This window comes from Lepidochelys kempii, chromosome 14, assembly GCF_965140285.1.
Source record: "Lepidochelys kempii isolate rLepKem1 chromosome 14, rLepKem1.hap1, whole genome shotgun sequence".
Lineage (NCBI taxonomy): Eukaryota > Metazoa > Chordata > Testudines > Cheloniidae > Lepidochelys > Lepidochelys kempii.
Window position 1 is genome coordinate 45,647,920 of NC_136393.1, and position 27,982 is coordinate 45,675,901.

Consider the following 27,982-nt stretch of genomic DNA (forward strand, 5'->3'; position numbering starts at 1 on the left):
TAGACGATACACTGAAAATGTAAGGACGCTATTTATATTCCAATGGATTTATTTTATCGTTATAGGGGAACAAGGAGAAAGTCAGCCCTTTTTCAGGACTAGCGTGCTGTGACGCTTTTGTATGGTTATGTCTGATGGCGTAAGCAAGTCGGTTTTGAGTGAGGGGAAACTTGGGGGAAGGCAAGACAAATCAGACTCCAGTCGTCTGAAAAGTTTGAGAGCCCCTGCACTGGGGCAAACCAAAACATGACTGGGGTGTCACTGTGCTAGCATATATCCAGGTGTGTGCAAACTGCAGTGAACTGGCAACCAATCAGTCCCACCAGGAGCAAAACGTGTAGGCTGGCCAGAAGTTGGGAAACACACAAACCTTCAGGCTCTGTTCTCTTGAGCAGGCCCAGTGGCTGCTGCTGCAACAACGGCCAAAACAACTTGCAACGTCAGGAAGGGGGCTGATTGCTGATGAAAGCTCCACCCAGCCCTGGGCTTCAGGAAGCAGATAAGTGCAGCTCAACTCTGTGTGCACCTGCTCAGCCGGGTACAAAGACTGCTGCAAATCCAGCCAAAACGCTCCAGGAGGAAGCTACTTGTTCCATCTGCCTGGATTATTTTAAAGAGCCGGTGATGATTATAGACTGCGGGCACAACTTCTGCCGAGCCTGCATCACCCAGTGCTTGGGATGACAGGAGACCAGCCTCTCCTGCCCCTGCTGCAGGGGCAGCTTCCCCCAGAGACACCTCAAGCCCAACAGGCAGCTGGCCAATGTGGCAGAGGTGGCCAAACAGCTCAGCCTGCAGCTGTTCAAAGAGCCCCGAGGCGGGAGGGTGTGTGAGAAACACCTGGAGGCTCTGAAACTCTTCTGTGAGGAGGATCAAACCCCCATCTGCGTGGTGTGTGACAGATCCAAGGAGCACAGGGCTCACACGGTGGTTCCCATAGAAGAGGCTGCCCAGGAGTACAAGGTAGGAACCATAGAATCGTAGGACTGGAAGGGACCTCGAGAGGTCATCTAGTCCAGTCCCCTGCACTCGTGGCAGGACTAAGTATTATCTAGACCATCCCTGACAGCTGTTTGTCCAACCTGCTCTTAAAAATCTCCAATGACAGAGATTCCACAAATTCCCTAGATACTTTATTCCAGTGCTTAACTACCCTGACAGTTCAGAATTTTTTCCTAATGTCCAACCTAAACCTCCCTTGCTGAAATTTAAGCCCATTGCTTCTTGTCCTATCCTCAGAAGTTAAGGAGAACAATTTTTCTCCCTCCTCCTTGTAACAACAACCTTTTATGTACTTGAAAACTGGTATCATGTCCCCTCTCTGTCTTCTTTTCTCCTGACTAAATAAACACAATTTTTTCAATCTTCCCCCGTAGGTCATGTTTTCTAGATTTTTTAAATCATTTTTGTTGCTCTTCTCTGGACTTTCTCCAATGTGTCCACATCTTTCCTGAAATGCGGCGCCCAGAACTGGACTCAATGCTCCAGCTGAGACCTAATCAGCACGGAGTAGAGCGGAAATCACTGGCAAAACACTGCATTATTACCGAGATCTTGCATAGCAAACTCTATAGCTAAAGGGAATACACTAAGAATTTTTTAAAGTACGGTTTTACACACACTAAAGGATCTAAACCTCATTTTCCCCCCATAGGCATGGGATTACTCTGCATGGGGTGGTGAACCGGGGCTGCCGTGCGGGGTGGAGTCTCTGCACTGGAAATAGTGTGGGGGCTCTGTCCCTGCATCAGTTCACCCATAAGCTGGGTTGGGGGATAAGAATGGGACCCAGAGGGGCTGGAACAGCCTCTCTGGCACCCTGAATTGGGCCAGGAACCAGGCAGTAACTGATTCCCAATTTGGAGCGAGCTGTACCCTACCAGCCTCAGGAGCTGCTGTCTCTCCTATTTCTCTGTCGTCTCCCCCCACACACACCCATTCACAAGGAGCTTTCTCACCACTAGCCCCATTCTGCATTTAGGTCTTATTGTGCCTGTTTTGTTTTGTTTCCCTGAAAGCCCCATGACAGGGTTATGACGTCACCGGTAATAAGGAAGAGGAAGACCTGAACAACTGAGAGGGGGGTTTGTTTTTAGTCACAAGATTTGGTCTCTTTTTTGTTAGCACCTGCTCAACTTGACCCAGCCCGGGGCAGCGTTTAAGTGTGAAACTGGTGTTCAGGACACCTGTATTCTTGTTCTAGCCCTGCTGGTGGCCTTGGACGAGTAACTCCCCCTTCCCCCTTCTGCCTTGGCTATTTAGACCAGTGATAGTTAGACCGCAGCTGGCAAGCCACAAGTGGTTCTTTAATGTGTCTTCCTTTACCACATGATCTTAAAACACTGTAGGGTTAACAATTAAATCAATCAGCATGCTTTTTACTATCTTATTAACCAAGTAAATTATTAACTTGCACCAGATTATTAATTTATTTGCTGTGAGAATTATAGAATATCAGGGTTGAAAGGGATCTCAGGAGGTCATCTAGTCCAACCCCCTGCTCAAAGCAGGACCAATCCCCAATTTTTGCCCCAGATCCCTAAATCGCCCCCTCAAGGATTGAACTCACAACCCTGGGTTTAGTAGGCCAATGCTCAAACGAAATCTTTCCCCTGTCCTACTGTTTAAATATGAATAATATTGTAGTAAATGAAACAATGAATTCACATGACTGTGGCTCTTTTGGGTCACGTTGATCGCTCATTTGGCTCCTGAACCGCTCATGTCTGAGTATCACTGACTTAGACCTGGTCTACACTAGTGCTGTAAATCAATCTAAGTTGAACTAGTTAAGTTATGTAACGTAACTTAAGTTGATGTACCTTAGGTTAGTTTACAGCCATGTCCACACTACTCAATGTCGATGGGAGACGTGCTCCCGGCAACAGAACTTCTGCCGCTCATTGAGGTGGATTATAGACGTCGACGGGAGCATAGGCACAGACTCCGTAGGCTGGAGCACCCACGGGGAAAAATTGGTGGGTGCTTTGCACCCACTGGCAGCCAAGCATCCTGCCCTCCCACCCCAGTTCATCTCCAGCTCCGCCTCTTCCCCTGAGCGTGCAGTGTCCCTGCATCTCCTCCCAGCACTTGCCGCCGTGAAACAGCTGTTTCGCGGCGTAACAAGCTGTGGGAGGGAGGGGGGAGGAGCGGGAACACGGCGCACTCAGGGGAGGAGGCGGGGCTGGGGCAGGGATTTGGGGAAGGAGTCCAATAGGGGCAGGAAGGGGGCAGAGTTGGGGCGGGGACTTTGGGGAAAGGGTTAGAATGGGGGTGGGAAGGAGCAGGGCTGGGGTGGAGGCAGGGCTGGGCAGCAGAGGTCAAGCACCCACTGGCGCCTGCAGAAGTCACTGCCTATGGCTGCTACCACATTCTAACTAATAATATTGTAGGCATTAGCACCCGGTTTAAAACACAGTAATGAATACACCATATTAATAAGCAACAGGGCTAAAAAATAATCTATTAGTTATTGTTGATGGCAAAGCCTCAAAAATATGTTGTATGTTTAAACAGAGCTCATAAAACATTTTTATTTTTGTTCATCTCCCAACTTCTTAGGTGCAAATTCAGAGCCACCTGGAGATTTTGAAGAAAGAGAGAGCTGAGATTCTAGCGTTTCAATCGAGTGGGGAAATGAAAAGCCAGGAACTTCTGGTAGGTGCCGTTATTGCTTATCAGCTCCAGGACATCACTGATACTTGGAGTGAGATCAGTACTTACTTACTCTGCTGTCTTTTGCAAATTCTCTTCTGGTTCAGAGATTCTTTGTTTGTGATAGGTACTGCATACACTTATATGGGTCTGGGCCTCTTGGCATAGGCGCAGACTCCGTGGGTGCTCTGGGGCTGGAGCACCTATGGGGGAAAAATGGTGGGTGCTGACCACCCACCAGCAGCCCCCCATCAGCTCCCACCCCACCCCCCAGTGTTGCCTGCCCACTGGCAGGCCCTGCCAATCAGCACCTCCCCCTCCCTCCTTGCGCCTCTGGCCCGCCGAGATCAGCTGTTTTGAGGCGTGCAGGAGGCTCTGGAGGGGAAGGGGGTGGAGTGAGGATGCAGCATGCTTGGGGGAGGGGGTTGAACTGGGCAAGAAGAGGTGGGGTGGGGGTGGAGCAGGGGCAGGAAGAGGCGGGGCGGGATGGGGCAGGCAGAGATGGGGTGGGGTGAGGCTTGGGGGTGGGGTGGGGGCGGGGCCTGGGGCAGAGCCGCGGGTCGAGCACTTCGGAAAGTCAGCGCCTGTGCTCTAGGTGCTAACACAAATGTACATGGAGCCTAAGAAGGACAACGGAGACTGCAGAAAAATGCATCATCCAAACAATGAGGTTAATAATGCTTGTTCTCTGCCATGCCTGCTCTCCGAAGTCCCTCCTTCTGAGGCCAGCCTCCTCCCCTTCTTGCTATTCAGAGGATCTGGCTTAAGGAGGCTGCTGACCAGAGGAGGCACTTTTGCTACTGGGGAAGCGATCAGAAAATTCTCTGTCAACAGGTTTCAGAGGAGCAGCCGTGTTAGTCTGTCTTCGCAAAAAGAACAGGAGGACTTGTGGCACCTTAGAGACTAACCAATGTATTTGAGCATGAGCTTTCGTGAGCTACAGCTCACTTCATCGGATGCATACTGTGGAAACTGCAGAAGACATTATATACACACAGAGACCATGAAACAATACCTCCTCCCACCCCACTGTCCTGCTGGTAATAGCTTATCTAAAGTGATCATCAAGTTGGGCCATTTCCAGCACAAATCCAGGTTTTCTCACTCTCCGCCCCCCCCCCCCCAACTCACTCTCCTGCTGGTAATAGCCTATCCAAAGTGACCACTCACTAACACGGCTGTTACTCTGAAATCTCTTCACAATGTGTATGATAATCAAGGTGGGCCATTTCCTGCACAAATCCAGGTTCTCTCACTCCCTCACCCCCCTCCAAAAACCACACACACAAACTCACAACAGGAAATGTCTGCACTTGTATTGTTATGGGTTGCCATACACAGTAAAAGCTGTGTTATCCGGCACTTTATCAACCAGCAAGCTCTATTAACTGGCATTTCTGATCTCTTCCAATACAGATCTTCAATCTAGAAATTGGGTCAAGTATACTGCCCAGGAGGTTATGCAATTGCCCATTCTGCACTCTGCTTTTATGACAAAGAGACAGAAGACAAGTCAGAAAGCTGATATCAGGGATTTAGTCAAAAGAGCAGCTTCCAGGGTGTATCGTAACAGATTCAGCCCAATCTCCTATGCCTTCTCCGTCTACAACGATAATTGATGTTGATAATGCTGTCCCGGAGGCACTGCAAGATCCTGAAGTGCCTTCTGAATCATTCCAGAAAGATTAAATTCTGTTCAGTATCGTTTTAGTGTTGTGTATTTTTAGTGATCTGGGTGTAGGCCATGCGCTGCCCAGAGTGATATGTAGTGTCATAAGATAACCTGCTGTATAGAAAACTTTCCCTGTATACACCAACGTGCTTCAAGAAACCGACCACTCTGCAGTGCAGTACCATGACTGGATTGTTGAGTACCTGTCTACTGTTTTATACGGTATTCGTTTTATTGTATTCTAATTCTTTGAAAATTCGTATTCCGTTGGTAAGTATAATTTTTCGTTAACCAGAGTTTTTGACTAAGCGACAGCCCCCGTTGCCCCAACATGCGGGATAACAAAGCCTTTACTGTAATTATCCTGCAGAGAGCTACAGAAGAGTCTATGAAATGTCCCAACCACTCTCTGTGTGTCCCTGACCTGATCTTTTCCCTGTCTGTGTGCATGTTTGCTGCAGAAAGAAGTGGAAGCCGAGAGGCAGAAGGTTGTGTCTGAATTTCAGCAGTTGTGCGTGTTTCTGGAGGAACAAGAAAGATACCACCTGGGCCGGCTGGGCGAGCTGGACAAGGCGATTGTGAAGGTGAGGGATGAAAATGCCACCAAATACTCTAAGGCGCTCTCTTGCCTCAGCGATCTGGTCTGCGAGATGGAGGGGAAGCGCCAGCAGCCAGCGAGTGAATTCTTGCAGGTGAGACTGTGTTAGCTACCCCACACCCCCCAGATTCCTGCACAGTCTGTGTGCTGCTGATCTTTGTGTTGTTATTTAGCTCTTTGAAAGCTGAGTCACGGATTCACGGAAGTGATGGGTGTCAAAGATCAGCTGGGAAAAGGGGTGTGTGTGTGTGTGTGGGGGGGAATCTTTTATTGGACCAACTTCTGTTGGGGAGAGATAATCCTTTTGCACCACACACGGCGCTCTACGACGACGCTGCAAAAACCAGCTGTGTTATTCATTCATGCCCTTTACCACATGTCCCAGGATTTTGGCCAGAATATCTCAAGAATTGGGAGCTCTCACTGTTGTTCCTGGGAAGAACATTCCACAGCCTAGCACACCTCACTGTTAGGAAGTTTTCCCTGACAATTACCCTCAACTTTTCCTTCCTTGGTTTCATGCTGTTGCAAGCTCTGCAAACACAGTGTGGTTCTTTGTCCCACTCACCCACTGGCTGGATCATGCCATAGTTGGTACTTCAAATTTAGTGTAATCCAGTTTAAAATTCTGCTTGTGGGTATGTCGGTCTGCTTCTGGCCTCTTCTAGCGGCCAGAAAACACACAGAGAATCATGAGCCTGCTACTGCTTCCAAACTAACATACCGAATGAGCTAATCAAGGGGTAGAAGTCATATGCCACCTTTCAGACTTACTTTGTATCATGCTGTATATTGAGTTACAGTAGAATCTCACAGTTACGAACACCAGAGTTACGAACTGTCCAGTCAACCCCACACCTCATTTGGAACCGGAAGTATGCATTCAGGCAGCTGCAGAGACAAAAAAAACCCAAAAAACGGAAAACAGCATTTTTCTTCTGCAAAGTAAAGATTCAAAGCTGTATTAAGTCAATGTTCAGTTGTAAACTTTTGAAAGAACCACCATAAAGTTTTGTTCAGAGTTCTGCACTTTTCAGAGTTCAGAGCAACCTCCATTTCCAAGGTGTTTGTAGCCCTGAGGTTCTGCTAAAGAGTAGCACATTTGTAGATTTTTCTGTTTGTTTGTTTGATGGACTTTCACACTACAAGGGAAGGAGCTGTTAATAATAATAACGCCCCATTCTTATACAACACTTTTCTCACCAGTAGATCTCAAAGCATTTCACAGGCAGGCTGTAATATATTAAGCCTCACAACACCGGGTGGGAAGCTGGGGCCCAGAGACACTAACTGATGTGCCCAAGGTCACACAAGAAGTTTGTGGCAGAGCACAGAATTATGCCCCAGTCTCCCAACTTCTAGGCCAGTGCTCTAACCACTGGACCATCCTGGGCAGTATCCCCCTAAATAGTTTTGGCATCCTCTAAAGGCGCGCACGGTCTTCTCCGTTTGTGCAGAACTGCGTGCAGATCTGGTCGCCCCATTTCAAAAAAGATATATTGGAATTGGAAAAGGTACAGAAAAAGGCAACAAAAATTATTAGGGGTATGGAACAGCTTCCATATGAGGAGAAATGAAAGTATTTCTTCACACAACACACAGCCAACCTGTGGAACTCTTTGCCAGAGGATGTAAGACTATAACAGAGTTCAAAAACGAACTAGATAAGTTCATGGAGGATAGATCCATCAGTGGCTATTAGTCAGGATGGGCAGGGATGAAAAACCATGCTCTGAGTGCCCCTAGCCCAGGGGTGGGCAAAACTTTTTGGCCTGAGGGCCACATCGGGTGCAAAACTGTATGGAAGGCCGGGTAGGGAAGGGTATGCCTCCCCAAACAGCCTGGCCCCTGCCCCCTATCCACCTCTTCCCACTTCCCGCCCCCTGACTGCCCCCCTCAGAACCTCTGACCCATCCAACCTCCTTGTCCCCTGACTACCCCCTCCTGGCACCCCCCACTTCTAACTGACCCCCGGGACTCCACCCCCATCCAACCCCCCCGCTCCCTGTCCCCCCGACCCCTATCCACACCCCCGCCCTCTGACAGGCCCCCTGGGACTCCCACCCCCTGTCCAACAGCCCCCTGCTCCCCGACACCTGACCGCCCCTCCTCAGAACGTCCGCCCCATCCAACCGCCTCCTGTCTCCTGACTGCCCCCCGGGACCCCCTACCCAACCTTCCTTTGCCATCATGTGCGCCACCGCGGCCCCCTTACCATGCCGCTCAGAGCGGCAGGAGCTCGCAGCCCCGTTGCCCAGACAGAGCCAGTTGTGCTGCCCACGCTGCAGCATGGCTGCGAGGGAGGGGGGACAGCAGGAGAGGGGAGGCGCCGGGCAGAGGCTAGCCTCCCTGGCCAGGAGCTCAGGGGCCTGGCAGGACGGTCCCACAGGCCGGATGTGGCCTGCTGGTCATAGTCTGCCCACCTCTGCCCTAGCCTCTGACTGCCAGAAGCTGGGAGTGGACGACATCGGATGGATCACTCGATAATTGCCCTGTTCTGTTCATTCCCTCTGAAGCATCTGGCCTTGGCCACTGTCGGAAGACAGGATACTGGGCTAGAGAGACCATTGGTCTGACCCAGTATGGCCGCTCTTATGTTTCAGGTTTCAGAGGAGCAGCCGTGTTACTCTGTATTTGCAAAAAGAAAAGGAGGACTTGTGGCACCTTAGAGACTAACCAATTTACTTGAGCATAAGCTTTCGTGAGCTACATCATCGGATGCATACCGTGGAAACTGCAGAAGACATTATATACACAGAGACCATGAAACAATACCTCCCCCCACCCCACTCTCCTGCTGGTAATAGCTTATCTAAAGTGATCATCAAGTTGGGCCATATCCAGCACAAGTCCAGGTTTTCTCACCCCCCCCCACCCAAACTCACTCTCCTGCTGGTAATAGCCCATCCAAAGTGACCACTCTCTTTAAAATGTGTATGATAATCAAGTTGGGCCATTTCCAGCACAAATCCAGGTTTTCTCACCCCCCCCCACCTCCCTCCAAAAACCACACACACAAACTAACTCTCCTGGTCTAGGTCTGTTTGGTCTTGCCTCAGCGCAAGGGGCTGGACTTGATGACTTCTCAAGGCCCCTTCTACCCTACATTCCTCTGATTTTATGAAATCCCGGTGCAGATATTAGATATAAATTAAAGCTGGTTGAACTATTCATTCATTTTGGAAGCAACCCTCCTTCATGTTCTTCTGATGCCCCGAGGTATAGTAACAGGGGGGCATGGTTGTGCGCTGGCCAGAGGGGATACAGAGCAGCAGCGAAGGGTTTCAGAAACAGGGACCCAGTGCAGTAAACAGCCTGTGTTTTACCAGAACGGTAAGGCTGTGAACACTGAATTGCAGCCACCTCTGGGGGTGGGGCAGCTGGGTACCAGGAAGTGAATGGTGAATCCTGGGTCCAAATAAGGCACACATGGATTTTAGAGGAGGGAGGCAGAATGGAATCATTCAAGGGGGTATTTAGCCAAGACCCCACGGTTCAGACCCGATCTAGGAGAGAAAGCACCAGGATGCCTTTAATGGCAAAGTGGGGCGGGTGAGTTGGTTATCTCTAAAGTGCAAGTCAGCACCTGGTGCAGCATGGCATTGTGCTGGGGCATTGGGAGGGGACTGCCAGGGGCACGCGCCCCCAACCGAGCCCCCAACCCTGATCACTGCAGCACAGCGCCCCCTGGCGTCACACTGGGGCATTGGGGTAAGCTCTGACAGGGGAAAGAAGCCCCCTATCCCGCCCCCTGTAGCAACTGCAGCTTTCTTGGTGTCTCCTTTCGAAATTCTGCCCGGACCCGCTTAGCTTGCAAGAGCCACTCCGGGCAAGATCCTGGTTCTGAGAACATGCGGGTGGGTCATGATCATTATTGACACACGTGGCCGTGTTGATTCCTCGTGGAAGCTAGGAGGGAGGGTGTCTGAAATTGCTCTCAAGCCCCTGAGTTGCTTCTCACAGTCACTTGCCAACAGGGGTTTTGTTATTCCTAGTTGCCCCCCCACACCCCGCTCCCCATTGGTCACAAGCTGATCACAGTTGACCTGAGTTGGGTGAGGCACAGCGAGACCCTGAGTGCCTTGCACCAAAAGATTTAGCCTAGGTATCTGGTGTGGCAGAGGAGGGACAGCGGCGGGAACCAGCAGAGCTGTGGAGAGGGGGGCAGTGAGAAGCCCAGGGCTGGGATAGTGGGGGCCTGTGGGTCAGGATTGAGGGGGATCAGAAGAGCTGGGGGGGGGGAAAGGGGGCGAGCTGAGAACGGGGCTAGCAGGGGGCTGCGGGTCAGGTTTGAGGGACAGCGGCGGAGCTGTGGGGAGTAGCGGGAAGCTGAGGGCTGGGATAGCAGGGGGCTGCGGGTTAGGAGCGAGTAGGTGTCTGGTGAGGTTTTTCCTGGAGCTAATTTCATTTATCCCCATCCTGTTTGTTCTCCTGTTGATCCAAACAAGCCAGGAACAGCAGAGGACAGGCATTGACCCCCCCCTCCCCCATAACTCCTTTGCAGTGCCTCACTGATTGACCCCCCCATAACTCCTTTGCAGTGTCAGTGATCGACACCCCACCCCACCATAACTCCTTTGCTACTGCTACCCACTTTATAATCTTTAGCCCAGAGCTTAAAACCACTCCTCCAGGATGTGGGAGACATAGGCTCAATTCCCCCCTCTGCCATAGGGGGGAGAAAGAATTTGAACCTGCCTACCCCTTAGGGGAGGGCGCGAACCACTGAGCTATGGGATAGTCTGGTGTGAGGCTCCCTCAATCTCTCCTCTTGAAGCTGTTCCAGGGGTAGAAACACTTAGTTCTTAAGCAAGCGAGAAACTGACCCTGCAGCCTGGTGGTTTGAGCACCCACCGTGGAGGTGGGAGACCCAGGATCCGACTCCCGAATCACTATTTAAATATTGACAGCTTTCAGAGTACGTAAACGAATAAATGGACACAAATCAGATGTCAAGAATTATAACATTCATAAACCAGTCGGAGAACACTTCAATCTCTCTGGTGACGCAATCACAGACATGAAGGTCGCTATCTTAAAACAAAAAAACTTCAAATCCAGACTCCAGCGAGAAACTGCTGAATTGGAATTCATTTGCAAATTGGATACTATTAATTTAGGCTTAAATAGAGACTGGGAGTGGCTAAGTCATTATGCAAAGTAGCCTATTTCCCCTTGTTTTTTCCTACCCCCCCCCCATGTTCTGGTTTAACTTGGATTTAAACTTGGAGAGTGGTCAGTTTGGATGAGCTATTACCAGCAGGAGACTGAGTTTGTGTGTGTATGGGGGTGGGGGGGATGTGAGAAAACCTGGATTTGTGCTGGAAATGGCCCACCTTAATTATCATGCACATTGTAGGGAGAATGGTCACTTTGGATGAGCTATTACCAGCAGGATAGTGAGTTTGTGTGTGTGGTTTTTGGGAGGGGGGTGAGGGGGTGAGAGAACCTGGATTTGTGCAGAAAATGGCCCAACTTGATTATCATGCACATTGTGTAAAGAGTGGTCACTTTGGATGGGCTATCACCAGCAGGAGAGTGAATTTGTGTGGGGGGGTGGAGGGTGAGAAAACCTGGATTTGTGCTGGAAATGGCCCAACCTGATGATCACTTTAGATAAGCTATTACCAGCAGGACAGTGGGGTGGGAGGAGGTATTGGTTCATATTCTCTGTGTGTATATAAAGTCTGCTGCAGTTTCCACAGTATGCATCCGATGAAGTGAGCTGTAGCTCACGAAAGCTCATGCTCAAATAAATTGGTTAGTCTCTAAGGGGCCACAAGTCCTCCTTTTCTTTTTATTTAAATATTTACACAGAGCGTTTTCTCATTTATGAGGACTGGGTGCCCTCGTGTGTCCGTTTCGGAGTACTACACGCCCACGAAAGGGAAAGTCATGAGAGGATGATTTATTTGCGTCAGTTCAAACCACCTTGGTAGGATTTTGCAGTCACTTCGCTTTACATTGAAATGACTCCAGGGGACACAAACCAGTGAGGAATGACTTCCAGGGTGGCCAAATCCGGTGCGAAGGGATCTTACTTTATAATTTCCGCTCTATGGGATGGAAATTAATAGCATTGTGGGAAGGGGAGTCGGGTGTTTACGGTTGTCGTTCCGGTTTGAGGGTAGCCCTGAGCAAATCCATTATCCTCTCTCGCTTAATCCTTAACAGCATTTAACAGCTGGCGTAACAGCACTTGGTTTTTGCTGTTGTAACCCTTGATTAGCTCTTACAATCTTGAGATACTCCAGCTGAAGGGCTTCAGAAAAGGCAAGCTATCATTTAGACATGATCACCCTCTTAGAGTGGCGGGGGAGGGGGGGCGTGATAGCCGCACCACAAGGCTGAAACGATTTTTTCGCATCACAACACCGATAAACTGCACTCTAACAGCACGTGGGGTGTAGCATTGTGAAGGGTCCCGCAGGGCTGCAATGTTACAGCAGCAGTACTGAAATCACGAGGAAAGCCCTGCAGGAGCGCACCACTCTTCTATGTGGCAGATCAAATCTTGCGGCAGCAGAGGACCTAATTGATTGAGAATTTAGCGCACCGCCCCTAAAACGTGTCAGGAGGGATTAAGGGCGCGTCCATCGCCGTTTTAGGAATATTTGCTACAGAATTGTGCGTCTACACACGTGCTCATTCTGTGAAATATTTACTCGAAGCACAAACCAACCCCTTTAACCTCCGCATTAAATTATTACGGCGAGGGAGAGACAGGGAAAGAGGTGGGCGAGGGAGGTAGAAAGACTTCACGCCGTTCTCTATGGCAGTGTTTTAGAAAACTAATCAATCCCCCCCTCTCCCTATAAAGAAAAGCAGCTTAATTTTCACTGTCCGTGATTCAAAAAAAAAAAAAAAAAAAAAACTTCGAAAGTCATTCAACAAAACAAAAGGACATAAGACATGGGACACTGTCGCGCATTTAAAAAATGAAAGTTACACCCCCTTAGTTTTACATAACAGAAACCGTTAGCTACTTGATCATAATGACCAATTTTTTAAACCAATCTGAAGTCGCTTCGCGCCCGGGTGCTGCAGTCACACAGATCCGCATTAACAGCCTTCAGGGTCTTCCCCCGCGCAGGCATCGCACGAGGTGTACATCGCTGGACGCGACAGTGACTCTCTTCGCATGCAGAGCGCATAACTTCCAGTCCTCGCACAACTGCACCAGAAAAGCTTCCGTGGCCTCCTGCAAGGCCAGGTAGGTGGGAGACTGGACACGCAGGCGGCTCCCCCCAGAGCTCTGAAAAACCACCTTGCTCAGGCGCTGAAAAGGCCGTTTAGGAAGCAACATCTCGGAAGATTTCAGAGACCCTCGGTTCTGCCATTGCACTTCGGTATGAGGATGATCATGGGGGGGTTTCTTCCTCTTCGCTGGTGCATAGGAATAGGCACTTGTGCAACCCTTTTTCTCAGCTTGCTTACTCCACTGGGCTCTCTGCAGGGACAGATTAGAAGCCATCTGCTTTGCTCTAACCATAGAGAAAGGGGAAAAAAACCCACAACAGTGATTCTTTATTCACTTTTTCTCTCCACACAGTGAAGAAAAAAAAAAAAAGCCTGCTAGGGGATCTTTATAAAGGCACGAGTGAGCGCTGATTGGCTCAGAAGGAAAGGCAGGCACTGATAGGACGACACGGAGTCCTAGACTCTGGTTGGAGGAAAAACAAGCCTTTTTTTAAGCGACCACCTCCAAATACATCCATGGTAGGAAACAGGCAAGGGAGATTGCTCCGGTTCCAGCCCTTTCGAACATTTTCCTCTCCTCTCAAAACAAACTATTAGAAAAAATGAACAAATTTCATTCTGATCTCAGAATCAGTGATAGGAATATTGTAAATCTTTTGTGTGTCCCCCATTACGTTAGAGAGAAAAAATAAGCGTTAAAGGGAAAATATACCCTAGAAAAAGGCACCAAGTCTATTGAAGCAGAATTATTATAAATTGGCCAGAAATTAGCATTAAATAACGTGTAGGGACAGATGTTGCATAGGGGTCTCCTTTCTTTTCTCTATTCCCTAGACTTTTTTCCACCTCCTTCCAGTGCAATCCTAACTCTGTAACTGCGGACTCAAGAGCTGGATCCTTCTCCCATGTGAGTAAAGGGCAAAGCTCTAATTAACTTTAGTGGAACAGGATCCAGGACCAGGCCTAACACTACTCCTGGAAGAAGGAAATCAAACTCCACTTTACTACTGAAGAATCCTATTTTCAAAAACCTGACCTGCCTTTAAAAATATGTTCTGAAGTATTTACAATCTGGGGACGCTGGGCCAGAACAGGAATTACATCCCTTTGATTCCTGGAGCCATTATAACCATCTTTCAAATGCCATAAAGAAACCTCTCCAGTAACTCAATTTGTCACTAATTGTTTCCTTCAAACTAGTTTAGAAGGGACGTGTGAGGATCGAGTTCATGGGGTTGTTATTAAACTGTAAACGAGGAGACACAGTACACAGGAAAATCAGCTTCTGAAGTAAGCATCGAAAATAACTCCTGATATAACCAGACCCTCTTCCACCAATAAAAAAACCAACAAAGCCAATATGAAGCAGACCCTTCCAATCCTAATCTTGTAGGAAAACAATGTGAAGACCCCTGCCCTGATTGGTAAAGAATGAGAGCCAATCGGAAGCGAGGTTTTTCTTTTGTCCAATAGGAAGAAAGGAGTGTTAATCCCCAGGTGTTTGCAAGTGTTTGGGTGTGTTTCTTAGATTTCTTTAACAACGAGTTAGACAACAACAAAGCCCGAGAAACAGGCTAATTGCTTTGCTCTTTTATTCTCCCGCACACCCCCCAGCCTGTCCCAGTGAACTCCAGAGGTGGCAGCTGCGGGAATGTGGATTAAAATTAGATAAGCACGAATTCTCTCCTGAGTAGAGGAGCCAAATGGGCGGCCACAGCTCAGTTTTGTGACTTATCCCACACAGCAACTCATGAATACTTCAGACAACGCCAGCGGGGGAACTAGCTCAGTGTCCTGGAACGGGGAGGATGAAACGATTGTGCAAATCGGGGCTGGCGCTTTTTTGCGGGCAACTTGAGTGGGGCAGAAGAAACACCGGCTGGGGAGAGGGCGCAGGGGCAGGAATAAAGCAGGGGATTGATTCGGCTGCGTCGGGCTCTGCTCGTTATCTGGCCTCAGCGGCGGCCGCTGGGCTCAGTGTCAGGGCGGCGGCCCGACGTGCGGGTCTGGGTGGCAGCAGCTGGGATTGACTCGCAGGGACATGCCCGGTTCGCGTCCTCTCCCCGCGGCTTTTGCAGCCTCCCGTCCGGCTGGGGAGAATCCCCCGCGCAAGGGAAGGAAGAAACCGACTCTCAGCCAGGTCATTCTCCGGGCGGCTGATGTCCCCGCCGCCGGCAGAGGCGCCTCTCTGGCCGCCATCAAGAAGACGCTGGAGGGCGAGGGATACGACGTGCGGAAGAACAAGGGCCGCATCAAGACTGTGCTCCGTTATCTCCTGAGCCGCGGGGCTCTGCGTCGGGTCAGCGGCAGCGGCGCCTCGGGCTCTTTCAGGCTCCCGCGGGGAGGCGGCTCCCCGAAAGCGGAAAAGAGGGAATCAGCCGCGGCCAAGAGGTGCCAGAGCTCGGCGAAGACAGGAACAGCTGCCCCAGGGCCAAATGACCCCAGCGGGGAAACGAAACCGGCTGGTGCACAGCCCAAGAGGGTCAGCAGGAGCCCGGGCAAAATCAGGGGGACGGTGGCAACCCGCAGGAAGCAAATTTTAGAGGAGATTATTAAGGGCACTTTCCTTATGGAGTGAGGGCTCAGGCCGGGGGGGGGGGGGAAGGAAATCAAAACGGTTCTTTTCAGAACCATCCCCCAGGGTTCATCAAAAGAGCAAATTCTGTATGCGAACTGTTGTGTGCAGTGTGTCATAAGGAAGAGTTTAAGTGACAACCCCTGGTGATCAAGAAAACTTATTTAGCGTTGCAAAGAAAACCCTGCTCATTGAAGTGCTCGCAGCGATGAGCAATGTAGTTTATGATACGCCGTTTGGGAAAGCCGACGGCCTGACAAAGCCCGAGGACTTTTAAGATTACCCTAATGCTGGTGTCAAAACAGGTTTTTAGTCCTGGTAAACAACGCAAGGTTTTCTAAAACACGATTTCCCACAGCCCCTACGTGCCTTCTTTCTTCCCATTCACCGCAGGGCTGAGATCTCACACAGGGGATTTTGGCTCGATACACGTGCAATGAAATCAAACAAAACCGGGGACATCTCTGTTAAAGCTCATCTTGAGAACGTTGTGGATTAGCTCTTAAAAGAGCCTTCCGATTCTTTCTTTACGGTGAATCAATAGTATGACTCTGAGGACTTTCCCTAGATGCTTCCCACTGCATAAGAAATACAGAAGTGGCTCCTGATTTTACAAGGTCCTTTGGTTTCTTCCTGGCTTTTTTTCTTCGTTGCTTTGTTCTTGCTCTTAAGCTTCTGCTCCGCTTCTTGGCCTTCTTCAAAGGGCCTTTTCTGGGCCACGCACTTCTCTTCCCCACCCTGCTTTATTATGACAAGGACTCTGATTTGAACAGGAATGGAGAAGGGACATTGTGTGAAATAGTCTACAACCACCATGCCCCTTCTCCCCCATAGTGGTCTACAGCAGTGGTTCTCAACCAGGGGTATGCAGATCTTCCAGGGGGTACAGCAACTCATCTAGGTATTTGCCTAGTTTTATAACAGGCTACATAAAAAGCGCTAGCGAAGTCAGGACAAACTAAAATTTCAGACAGTCAAGGACTTGTTTAGCCTGCTTTATAGACTAAACACTGAAATGTAAGTATAATATTTATATTCTGACTGATTTATTTTATAATTGGTACAAACGAGAAAGTCAACACTTTTTCAGGACTAGTGGCTCTGACACTTTTGTATTTTCATGTCTGATTTTGTAAGCCAGTAGTTTTGAAGTGAAGTGAAAACTTGGGGGTACGCAAGATAAACCAGACTCCTGAAAGGGGGGCAATAGACTGGAAAGGTTGAGAGCCACTGGTCTATAGTATAGACACCTTATGAATGGATAAAGGATTAAATTGAAGGATTATTTTAACAAATATTGAGTTGTATTGCGGTATCAAACAAACCCCACTCAGGAATGAAGCCCCACTGTGCTAGGCGCTGTAGGAATACACCAGCCTTACTCCTGGGAGTTCACAATCTAAGCAATAGCTTCTAATTAATAGTGGGCGCAAAGTCACTTCTCCATGTTTTCTGTTTTCTTTCAAACATTGCCGCTAGTTGATTGGTTTCCCAAGGGAGCCAATGAAAAGTGGAATGTTGGAATCCTTAATTTGCATATCGCCGTAGCAAAGGGGGGGGTTGTTCTGTGTTGACTTGAACAAGATTGGGGTCAGTGCTAGCCGAGGGGAGGGGGAGGAGCAGGCTATCTAGGTCCTCACTCAGGTCCGAATATAGGCACTATAAGGAGGACATGTGAGTCCTTTCATGTTTAGTTAAAAAAGGGGTTGTGGGGGTATGGGTGATTTCTAAGGAGAATTTGAGGGGGTTTGTTGCTGATTAGAGGAAAAAAGATGACAAAAAGCAAAGGAGGAGTAGGAAAGAATCTTAAGCTTATTTACATGTATGGGGTCTTGAAGTAGGATGGCCCTAATGCTAGTATTTCTTTTGGAACTGTGGACTTCAGGAATTTTTCTGTGATTAACCTATTTGAATGCGTAGTTGTAGCAATGTTGTGTTGGGCTCTGTGCAACAAGCTTTTTAACTATTTGCTCCAGGGAGCTTCAGATAGTTCTGACCAGGCAAAACATGCTGTGTCTGAAGGTACCAAGGTTGTTACTAAATATACCAGATTTAAGTAAAGTTTCTTGTTTCTGTAGATTAGAGATTAATTACTTTTTTAAGTAATCAGACTTAAAGGCCACTTTAAGAGCTACCTGTCTTTCCTCTGAAAAATTGCTCTACAAACTTGTACAGAAAGATATGATGATAATTAGTGGCTTTAAAAGTAGGAACAATTTGAATGAAAATTTCATAAAACAAATACTATTCCCTTAAATTTTGTATTTTCTTGTAAAGGTTTTTTGGGGGGGCTATGTAAGTTTGTTTGTTTATCCCCTTGGAGGTGTTGCTGGCACCCAGTGCCGAGAGGCTACACAACAGCTGGGGTTGGTTCGCTACCTGGTGTGCTACACCCAATAATCACAATGGGGTGGAGAAGCAGAAAAGTTTATTTGCAGCTGCAAAAAGATACAGGGAGAATAGAATCTCAAATCCTGTACACAGAGCAGGAAGTTACACAGGCTTTTATACATCCTTTCTTCAGCATACTTATCCAATAGCAAGCTGCCCTAAGTATCCATATAGCCAGCCCAGCTAGTTCCCTTGTTCTCGGTATCATTTTTTAAACCGTACATAAAGCTGCTTTATTCAGCATTGTTCTTCCATATCTGCCCTGTTTGCCCTTGCTTAGTTTCAGGCAGTCTGACTCTGCAACATATTGTTGCAGATTCTCAGCATAACTGCTGCGAGTGCCTCCAGGCAAGGGGGGGGGGCAAGGACACTTGGGCCTAGTGCGAGGGGGCTTCATTGACACTCGTGGTCTTCCATCCCCTCGAGTTACCTAGTGGCTATGCCCCAGTGTCCCCAACAGAGGTGAGGATGGAAGAAGCTGAAGAAATGAGGGACTGAAATTTTCTACATTTGGCTTTTTACAAGCAGTTAACTGTGCTATTCTTTGTATTGAGCAGTCTACTAATGTCCTGTTTAAGAATAGTAGATGGTGATGTGAGCGTACGCGCTATAGGACACACTACTCTCTCAGGCTCGTGGCTGACTCTATAAATGATAAACTCAGCAGGCACGTCTCTGCCCCACAGATGAGGACAATTTGTTTTAACATTGAATTAAAAAGAAAAGCCTTCCCGTGCTTGCTTTTGAGAAGTCCTTGAAATAGGATCAGCGTGCAGAGCAAAGAAATCCATTTAATTTTGTGTCAATTCAACTCACTTTGACAGAAACCCAAGAAATACACCCAGCCTTTCTGGTCCAAAGATGGGAATCAAAATCCCCTATTTCCACAGGACAAAAGGGATTCTTGTGCATCCTATTAATTCTATTATTTCACTTATCACAATAGAAGGGGCGGGTTTCAGCCCAGAGGAGTATAAAAGGGCTCGGCTCTGCCCATCTGTGATTATGTGAGGATGAAGGATTGCTGCTCTCAGTAGGTGTGCCTTATGTCTAGAAAGGGGAAAGCAGGGGCAATGCTGAAGTTCTACCCATGCTCCTCTAACGGGGGGGTTTCTGTGCTTTGTGCTTATGTGAGCAGAAGATGGAGCTGAATGAGATCTTAGATCAGGCTAGCGGGGGAGGGAGGATGAGGTCCCTAACGCACCATCTGTGAATCCTTATCAGCAAAGGTGAGGGTCTTAGGAAGCAGGGGTTGCTGGAGGGTTATGGGTCTGAGCCGCTTTGCTACAGAGTGCAGTACGCCCTCCCACCTGGACTGGTGCAGTTACTCCTGTACTGTGTTCTCCCGTCTGAACCTTTATTTATATAAGACCAAATGATGCTTTGCTCTTCCTCTCCTCCCAAATAAATAGCCACCAAACATTCAAAAATTCTATGCCAATGCAATGTTTATTAGGTAATAAATTCGTAGAGAAATGCCTTCCTCTGCTTCCATTTAGCAAGATGTAAATTTAAGAGTAGAATGCAAAAGGGAAGCTTAGTGATAGGAAGGGGAAAAAATATAGCAAGAGAGAGGACGGTTCTGTAGTCAAGGCAGTGCATCTGGGTTCAGGGCTTAGCCCTGCTCCAGGTTTCCCTCTATGTATGAAAAGTCACTTAAGTGCTCGGAGAGATGGGGTGCACCGATGGTCAGGGCATTAGTCTAGGGAGACCTGGGATCAGTTCTCTGCTCTCTCATAGACTATGTGTCTGACCTTGGGCAAGCGACTCCAGGCTTGTCAGGGTGGTGAAATGGACTGACAGGACCGCAGAGGTGTAATTGTTTGGGGAAGCAAAATAAAATCACTTTTATTCAGGAATAAAGCATCCACGCTGGTGTAGTCCTGCCAGTCGATGTCCCTGCGTAGTCAAATATAGCTCTGCCTCAGTTCCACCTCAGTAAAATGGGGATATTTTCACTTCTCTAAAGGACGGGTTCTCTGAGGATAAGTGCATTAAATGTTGTGACGTGCTCAGGTAGTATTGTAAGGGGGTCCCCATAAGTACCACAGATAGAAGTTAAAGGGCAGGTCCCCAACTGGTGTAAATCAGTGTAGCTCCATTGCAATGAGATAATGGGGGGTCCAGATAAGTATCTAAGATAGAAGATGGTGCCCCACCTAACAAATGGCCTTTCCCCCACTCTTTATGTTGTTGATTGCAGACTCTTCAGGGCATAGACCAGGGGTTCTCAAGCTGGGGGTTGGCACCCCTCAGGGGGTCGTGAAGTTATTACATGGAGGGGGTCACAAGCTGTCAGCCTCCACCCCAAACCCTGCTTTGCCTCAGGCATTTATAATGGTGTTAAATATATTAAAAAGTGTTTTTAATTTATAAGGGGGGGGGGTCGGACTCAGAGGCTTGCTGTGTGAAACGGGTCACCAGTACAAAAGTTTGAAAACTACTGGCATAGACTGTTTCATACTCTGTACAATGGATCCCTGATCTCAGCTGGGGCAGGGGCTGTCTCCCGCTGTGTGTCTGTGGAGCGCCCGGCACAATGGGGCCCTGATTTTAGTTGGGACCTCTAGGTGCTAACATACTGTGAACATGTAGATATTCATCTTTAAATCTCCCCCTGTGATCTGCATGCCAGGGCTCCTCCAAACTTCTCTCATAGTGCCGAGCACATCCTAACTGATTGTTTACTTCACCAGCTTCTTATTTATCATTCTGAGGACCATCTTCTCCCCCGCTGGCAACAAAACCATCCCTGAGGCAACCACAATGATTGCTTCTATGGAATTGAATTGAACCCTGATCGAATTGGCCCTGTCAACACTGGTTCTCCACTTGTGAGGTAACTCCCTTCTCTTCACGTGTCAGTATAATAATGCCTGCATCTGTAATTTTCACTCCATGTATCTGATGAAGTGGGTTCTAGCCCACGAAAGCTTATGTCCAAATAAATCTGTTAGTCTTTAAGGTGCCACCTGACTCCTTGTTGCTTCTATGGAAAAGCACTATTACTAACATATGTAGGACCAAGGCCAATCAAGGATGGTTTATCCTGTGTCTCAGGGGCACAGTTTGATCTGGGAGCCTGTACTCAGCAGCTCAAAGAAAGGGCAGATTTTCTCCCCAACAAAAGGGGCTGGTTGGAAAGTGAAGATCGGGGCCTCGTTGCCAGCATCATAAAACGCCACCAACCCCCCTTCATAGTCCACATAAATCCGGATCCTCCTAGGGACCCCATGTAAATACAAAGGAGTTTCAGGGTAGGTGAGTGCCCAATGCCGTTCCCAGTATTTCCGCACAGCCCAGATCCTCTGCTCCGGTGTAAACCTGCTCACTCCTTTCCTCTTAACAGACTCCAGGGCTACTCCCACAACCCAGACTGCCCCTTCTCCAACTTCCACCTCCCAGAAATGCCTCCCAGAGTCAAAGCCCTTAGAGGCCAGCACGCAGGGAGCAGGATCAAATCTCTCGGGATGGTCGGGCAGATCCTGCCGGGCGACTCCCCAGTGCACGCTTTTGCCATCTGCGGACATGGCGAGCCAGGGATTTGCCGTGTCTGGATCCAGTGTCACTTCAGCTGCACAGAGAGAGAGGATGAAAAAAATCCGTGTTAGAGGCAGAGCTCAGCCCTGGGGCAAGGTTTGCTTTAACATACAGCACAGCAAGGGCCTGTGGCTCATCCCTTAGGTTCTGCTGCCATCTTGTGGCTACTTGCAGTAATTTGTTACAGCCCCTCTCCAAGCCTATTTTTAATTCCCCCCTCATGCATTTTCTGCTCTGATCAACTTCTGTCCTTCAAATCACAGATAAAATTTAGTCACCCATCCGATCTGATTGTTAAACAGTGACTGAGTCAGTCGTAAGGTGGGCCCTGCCTGTCTGGAAGCATCACCAAACCCAAGCATGTAGACATTATGAATCAGCCCAACCCCAATCAAATGGATTTTCTTTTAAAATAATCATTGGGTTTTTGCTATCTTTCTCCTTCTTTCTGAGCCTTTAAGATACCCAGTGGTCATATTTTTGGGGAGGAGGGTGTTCTCTGCAGCCACAAGGGCTAGATGTTTTTTTAAAAATAGTAAATGAAAGTGAGATTTTCCCATAATCACTTGAGTCCAAGAGCTGGGTCTTTAAAAAAAAACAAAACCAAAAAAAAACCCAAACACTGACATCATGAGACTTGAGATTAAAATCACAGGCGTTGACAATACCATAGTACCTAGTAATAACTCCCTGCAGTGGGCATTGCATAGAATCACAGAATAGTGGGACTGGAAAGGACCTCAACAGGTCTTCTACTCCAGTCCCCTGCACTCAAGGCAGGACCAAGCATTATCTAGACCATCCCTGACAGGTGTCTATCCAACCTGCTCTTAAAAATCTCCAATGACAGAACTTTCTAGAGGCTCTGGCAGTGTGAGGTCCTTTTTGTAGCCCTGACTCCAGCAATTAATTTGATTCCTGCTGCTTCTGTTGTCCCAAACCAAACGTGTTCTCCTCACATCAGGAAAACAGTCCCATCAATAATGCCAGTCTCCCAACGACCCCTTAGAAATTTACCTCTTTCCAGTTTCGGTTCAGGCAACAGATTCACTAAAGGAAGAAGAGCACGGAGAGGAAATCAGATTTTGTCGATGACTATCATGGACTTAGTCACAAGAGGGGAATGAGGGGCTGGTCAGAAAACCCACAGTCAGATCTTTCTAGTAACTTAGAATTTTATATGGCTAGTTAAGAAACAGCATGTAGCCAGTGATTTTAGTTTATTGTTCATTTATTGTGTGATGGTATAACTAACATGTTATATATAATCATTGTATATTAGAGTTAAATTGTAGGATTATAGACGTATAAGATAGATTGATTAGTAGTTAGAAGGGATAATTCTGTTTTATCTAAGTAAGTAGGGCTGAAACACAAGGCCTACCAGCTCAGGCCTCTCAGACTTTAGCTTAACCATACTAGGCCATAGAGTTAAGGAATGCGGATATAAGTAAGTGACCAAAGAATAACCCGATTCCCTAAGGTTACGGGAAAAGACGAGTGATATTGCAAAAAATTAACAGTAAAAGTAATTTTTTGCTTACAAGATACTTGGTGGTCACATTTTTCTAACCGCAGAGTGCATGATGTGCAGAAATGCTAATGAGGTAAAGAAAGAATCACATTATAAAAGGGGGTTGCCTACATTAGGAAAATTGAGCTCCCTCTGGGAAACTCCAGCAGGAGCCATCGCTCCACTGACGATCAGTCCATGAGAGACCCATCAGACCCTAACACTATCGAGGAGGATGTGAGTATAACTATGTTTGTAACTTGTGCATAGGTCTGTATGGAATTTCTATATGCCTGGGTACTCATAACTTTAATGGTAACTTTAATAAAACTTGTAAAACAGACTAGACCTTGTACTTGTGAATGTCTGTGTGGTCACTGCCCTGGGTCATTACGTGTTCCTAGAGACTCTAAATCTGGAGCAAGTAGCAGAGGTGACTTTCACTCTGTTAAGCTTAACACTGTAGCCACCAGAGCCTAACCTACGGCGGTGTAATCCCACGTTACTAAATTCACTGTAAGTAAAATAAAAGGCTACACTCATTTAGGGTGGTTTAGCTCTTTCATTCTCACCCAGCAAGAAAGTGACCCTGGGGCTGATTTCCCCCACGGGTGTTAATCAAGACTAACCCCACCGGAGTCACTAGAATTAGGATGCTGTGAAACCAGCTGTCAGTGAAATCCGAATTAGATCAGCCCCTGTGTAAACGCTCTCACACCTCCTGAACTTTTCGATCTCTCTGTTACCTTTCAGCTTCCTCAGCGCATCCTGGAGGAAAGCGAAATTTTGAGAAAACAACCAGAGTCTCCATTTCAGTTCAGGAGAAGCAGGTGCTGGAGGCTGGAACGTCCCCATCTCACATCTAGAGAGACAGACAGACACACACACACGGTGTTCCCAGCTGATGGCCCAGTGTCGGCACCAGGGAGAACGGATGGGACTGGAGCTGAGTTCTCAGAGTCACCTGACCCTAAGGTCTGGGCCGGTCTGGACTCTGGGGAAATGGCAGCAGCCCCAGGACGTTGGGGATGGAGGGAAGGTTAGTAGCTGCACGGGGAGACCGTCCCACGCTCTCTCTGCTGGGACCTGAGGACACATTTCCCTCTCCTGGTGCCTGAGCCCCTTCCCAGCATCGGGAAGCATGAGGGAGAGTGAGAAGGAGCGGCCTACCTGCTCAAAGTGCTTCTGACATCCTAGAGGGGAGAGAGAGAGAAACAGGAGCTCAGTGCCATATGCTGGGTACCCACGACCCCGCTCTGGAGGGGACTTGCTTTGCATCACAATCAGTCTGATGCCCAGTCTCTGCATTCTGGATCCATACTCCCTGAAGGCAGCTCCCTGCAGGACTTCATCTCTCAGTTCCCATCAGGGGCTCTCTGGTGGAGACCAGAGTTTGGGGTTTGGCCTTGGGGGGAATTTTTTTCCCCTCCATTTCAGGACAAAGGAAGATTTTTCTGCCCTCAAAGAACCAAATCATTTCCCTTTTGGGCTGTGCAGATGCAGAGTGCTTTTGGGATCAGTGATGCCCGGGGCCCTGCCACGGTGGCTTCGGGAGCCCTCCATTCCTTGCACCGGAGCCTGGGGTGTCTCTCGCACAGTCTCACCTGCATGAATTCACTCGCGGGCTGCTCGCACTTCTCCTCCATCTGCCCGATCAGGGTGTTGAGACGGGAAACCTCCTCAGTGAGTCGGCGGACGTTTTCATCCTTTCTGGCGGTGACCTCTTTCTCCAGTTCATCCAGCCAGGCCAGCAAGAGGCACTCTTGTTCTTGCAGGAATGTCTGCAGTTGCTCAAACCGATACTCCATCGTCTCCCTGTCAATTTCTATTTGTCTCTGTGATGGACACAGAAAGACCGGGAACATAGAGAGAGAGAGTCATGCAAACTGTCCAATGTCTGAAGTGTTCTTCAGGGTAATTGTAAAAGTAACTTTCAAGGAAGAAAAATGGAATTTATGTTCCTCTTTGTCTCAAACTGGGCCTCTGAAAACTGAGATAACCAGTCACTGTTTAATGAATGTGATTCAGATATTTCAAGAAAACCCTTTCCCCTCGTTCTCCATTTCCTGGATCAGTCTCAGTTCCTTTAAAGCAAAAGATGATCTTTGCTTTACAAAGAGGAAATATTTAATATCTATAGGCAACCCATCCTTAGTGCTTCAATGTCACAATTTACTTATACGGTTGCCATCACTGTAGTATTTGAAGAACACACAGTCTTTGTTGTATTTATGTTCACAGTACTCCTGTAAGGATGGAACCCAGGAGTCCTGACTCCCAGCTCGCATGCTTTCTAGCCACAAAACACTGTTCCCCTCTGCAGCTAAAAATGAACCCAGGAGTCCTAACTCCCAGACCTCCCCTGCTCTACCCACTAGATGCCACTCCCCTCCCAGAACAGGGAAGTTCTATTCTCCCCAGGCTATAGATTTGTAAACTGAGGCACAGAGCTACTCAATAACTTGTCCAAAACCACCCAGGGAGTTGGGGCAGAGCAGGTCAATGAACCCAGCTCTACTGTATTCCAGGCTTAGCATCCTAACCACTGAATCATCCTTTATCTTCTCACATGGGAACTTCCCTGTGTGAATTTCCTGGCTACAGGATACCAGCGGCAGTTACCAGCAGTTCCTGGCTTTGCTCTTCCTCACACGCTATGAGAGCTAGAATCTCTTCTTTCCCCTTCTCCAAAACATCCAGCCGCCTCCAGATTTGCTCCTGAAAGAATTGGAGAACAGAAGTTTGTGGGGCTCCTCCCCTCCGCCCTGTTTAAAGACACTTAGTGAGAACAACTGGAAAATATGACCCAGACCAGTAGCTCTGTGGTCTGGTTTGTGGGATGAAACTTCAGTTGCCCTTTGGGGATGTTCTCATTTCCAGTAACAAACACTTGGGTTCTGACCATCCCGTCACTCCATCCTAGTTCTGAATTCCACAACACAGGGAACCAAAGTGACACACACACACCCCATTCCTCCTTACAGCAGACATCTGTTAACTTCCCAGCTATAATCTGAGAGACAAGGTGGGTGAGGTAATATCTTTTGTTGTAGTGTCTCTCAACCTGTCCAGACTACCGTACCCCTTTCAGGAGGCTGATTTGTCTGGTGGACCCCCAAGTTTCACCTCACTTAAAAACAACCTGCTCACAAAATCAGACATGAAAATACAAAAGTGTCAGAGCCACTAGTCCTGAAAAAGGGCTGACTTTCTCCTTGTTCCCCTATAACGATAAAATAAATCCATTGGAATATAAATATTGTCCTTACATTTCAGTGTATCGTCTACAGAGCACTATAAACAAGTCATTGTCTGTCTGAAATTTTAGTTTGTCCTGACTTCGCTAGTGCTTTTTCTGGAGCCTGTTGTAAAACTAGGCAAATATCTAGATGAGTTGCTGTTCCCCCTGGAAGACCTCTGCGTACCCCTGGTTGAGAACCACTGTTGGCAAGAGAGACAAGCGTTCAAGCTTCTGAAGAAGAGGTCTGCGTACTCTTGGAAGCTTGTCTCTCGCCAGCAAGAGTTGGTCCAATGAAAGAGATCACCTCATGCCTTCGGCTCTCTATTATCCTAGGACCAACACGGCTACACCACCGCCACAAACAGCTATAATCGGTCACAAAAGAACGGCCAAACTGGGTCAGACCAAAGGTCCATCTAGCCCAGTGTCCTGTCTTCTGACAGTGGCCAATGCCAGGTGCCCCAGAAGGAATGAGCAGAACAGGTCATCATCGAGTGATCCACACTAGACAGATTTCATCTCACCTTGTACTCCTGGGCAGCCTCTTGAATGGGAACTATAGTGTGAGCTCTGTGTTCCCTGGATCTGTCACACACCAGGCAGATGGGGGTTTGATCCTCCTCGCAGAACAGTCTCAGAGCCTCCTGGTGTTTCCAGCACACCCTCTCTCCTCCCAGCTTGGCCTGTTGTTGCTCATCCTTCAGCTGTCGGATGATTAGGTCTATGAGGGTCCCCAGCTGCCTGTTGGCTCGGAAGTTCCCCTGGGGAAAGATCTCCATGCAGCAGGGGCAGAAGTAGTCTGTATCTGATCTCCCCCAGCACTGGGTGATGCAGGCTTGGCAGAAATTGTGCCCGCAGTCTAGCGTCACCGGATCATTAAAATACTCCAGGCAGATGGGACAAGAAGCTTCATCCTCAAGAGCTTTTGCTGGATCGGCAGCAGCCATGACTCCGAGTGCCAGAGAGAATTTGTTTCATTTCCTTCTTCCCAGAAAAGGACTGAGCGCTTTGTTAATGACAGGGCGTTGCCATGCCTGTAACATATTGCTCAAGTTTTTGTGGGGGAGGCGAGGGTGCTCCCAACAAAACTGCTTTGTTTTGCTGCCTTTCCTTGCCCTCAGGAGAAAGCGAGGTCCTTTGGCAAGCTACTTTCCTGGCAGAAAACCCCAAAAGGTGTTCTTAGTTTGGGTTAAAATAGCAGTGAAGAGAAGGCAACTCAGCTTTTAACTCTGCTCAGCAGCTGGCGTGAAAGCCTGTAGGGGAGCCAGGGGTTGAATTTGAGCGGTTCACCCCAGTTAAGTGTCTTTGCTGCTGTTTTAACTAAGGCAGCGGTTCTCAGAACGGTGGGTCAGGACCCCAAAGTGGGTCGCGGCCCCCTTTGATAGGGGGTCACCAGGGCTGGCTGAGACTTGCTGGGATCCGGGGTGGAAGCCTGAGCCCCACTGCCCAGGGCCGAAGCCAAAGCCCGAGGGCTTCAGCCCTGGGTGGTGGGGCTCAGGTTACAGGTTCCCTGGCGTTCCCCTAGAACAGAGCCCATGTCTCACCTCTCAGAGCATCATAGGCTTCAGGTGGAGGTGTAGTGCCCCTTCCCCATAGGC

The 27,982-nt window shown here is 48.4% G+C and overlaps 2 protein-coding genes across 6 annotated transcripts; one reads left to right on the forward strand and one right to left on the reverse strand.

Annotated features, from left to right (window-relative positions):
• Positions 1–470: 470 nt before the first annotated feature.
• Positions 471–27,722, forward strand: LOC140897928 (E3 ubiquitin-protein ligase TRIM15). 5 transcript variants are annotated; one of them, XR_012154878.1, is made up of 6 exons: positions 471–963; positions 3,562–3,657; positions 5,788–6,018; positions 20,787–20,929; positions 23,281–23,380; positions 23,897–27,722. XR_012154878.1 is itself a non-coding variant. In XM_073311227.1 (4 exons), exons 2-4 carry the CDS (start codon positions 3,637–3,639, stop codon positions 8,591–8,593), a joined length of 318 nt encoding a protein of 105 aa, XP_073167328.1. In that variant the 5' UTR covers positions 472–963; positions 3,562–3,636; the 3' UTR covers positions 8,594–10,137. The 5 variants fall into 5 exon arrangements, 1 of the variants encoding a protein (XP_073167328.1); XR_012154876.1 differs by having other exon boundaries at positions 472–963; positions 20,787–23,380; XR_012154879.2 differs by lacking the exon at positions 23,281–23,380 and having other exon boundaries at positions 472–963.
• LOC140897905 (zinc finger protein RFP) lies at positions 19,447–27,368 on the reverse strand. The gene is made up of 6 exons (XM_073311162.1): positions 26,909–27,368; positions 25,766–25,861; positions 24,748–24,978; positions 24,314–24,336; positions 23,890–24,005; positions 19,447–21,664 (listed from the first exon to the last, which is right to left on the reverse strand). Exons 1-6 carry the CDS (start codon positions 27,329–27,331, stop codon positions 21,147–21,149), a joined length of 1,407 nt encoding a protein of 468 aa, XP_073167263.1. The 5' UTR covers positions 27,332–27,368; the 3' UTR covers positions 19,447–21,146.
• Positions 27,723–27,982: the final 260 nt, after the last annotated feature.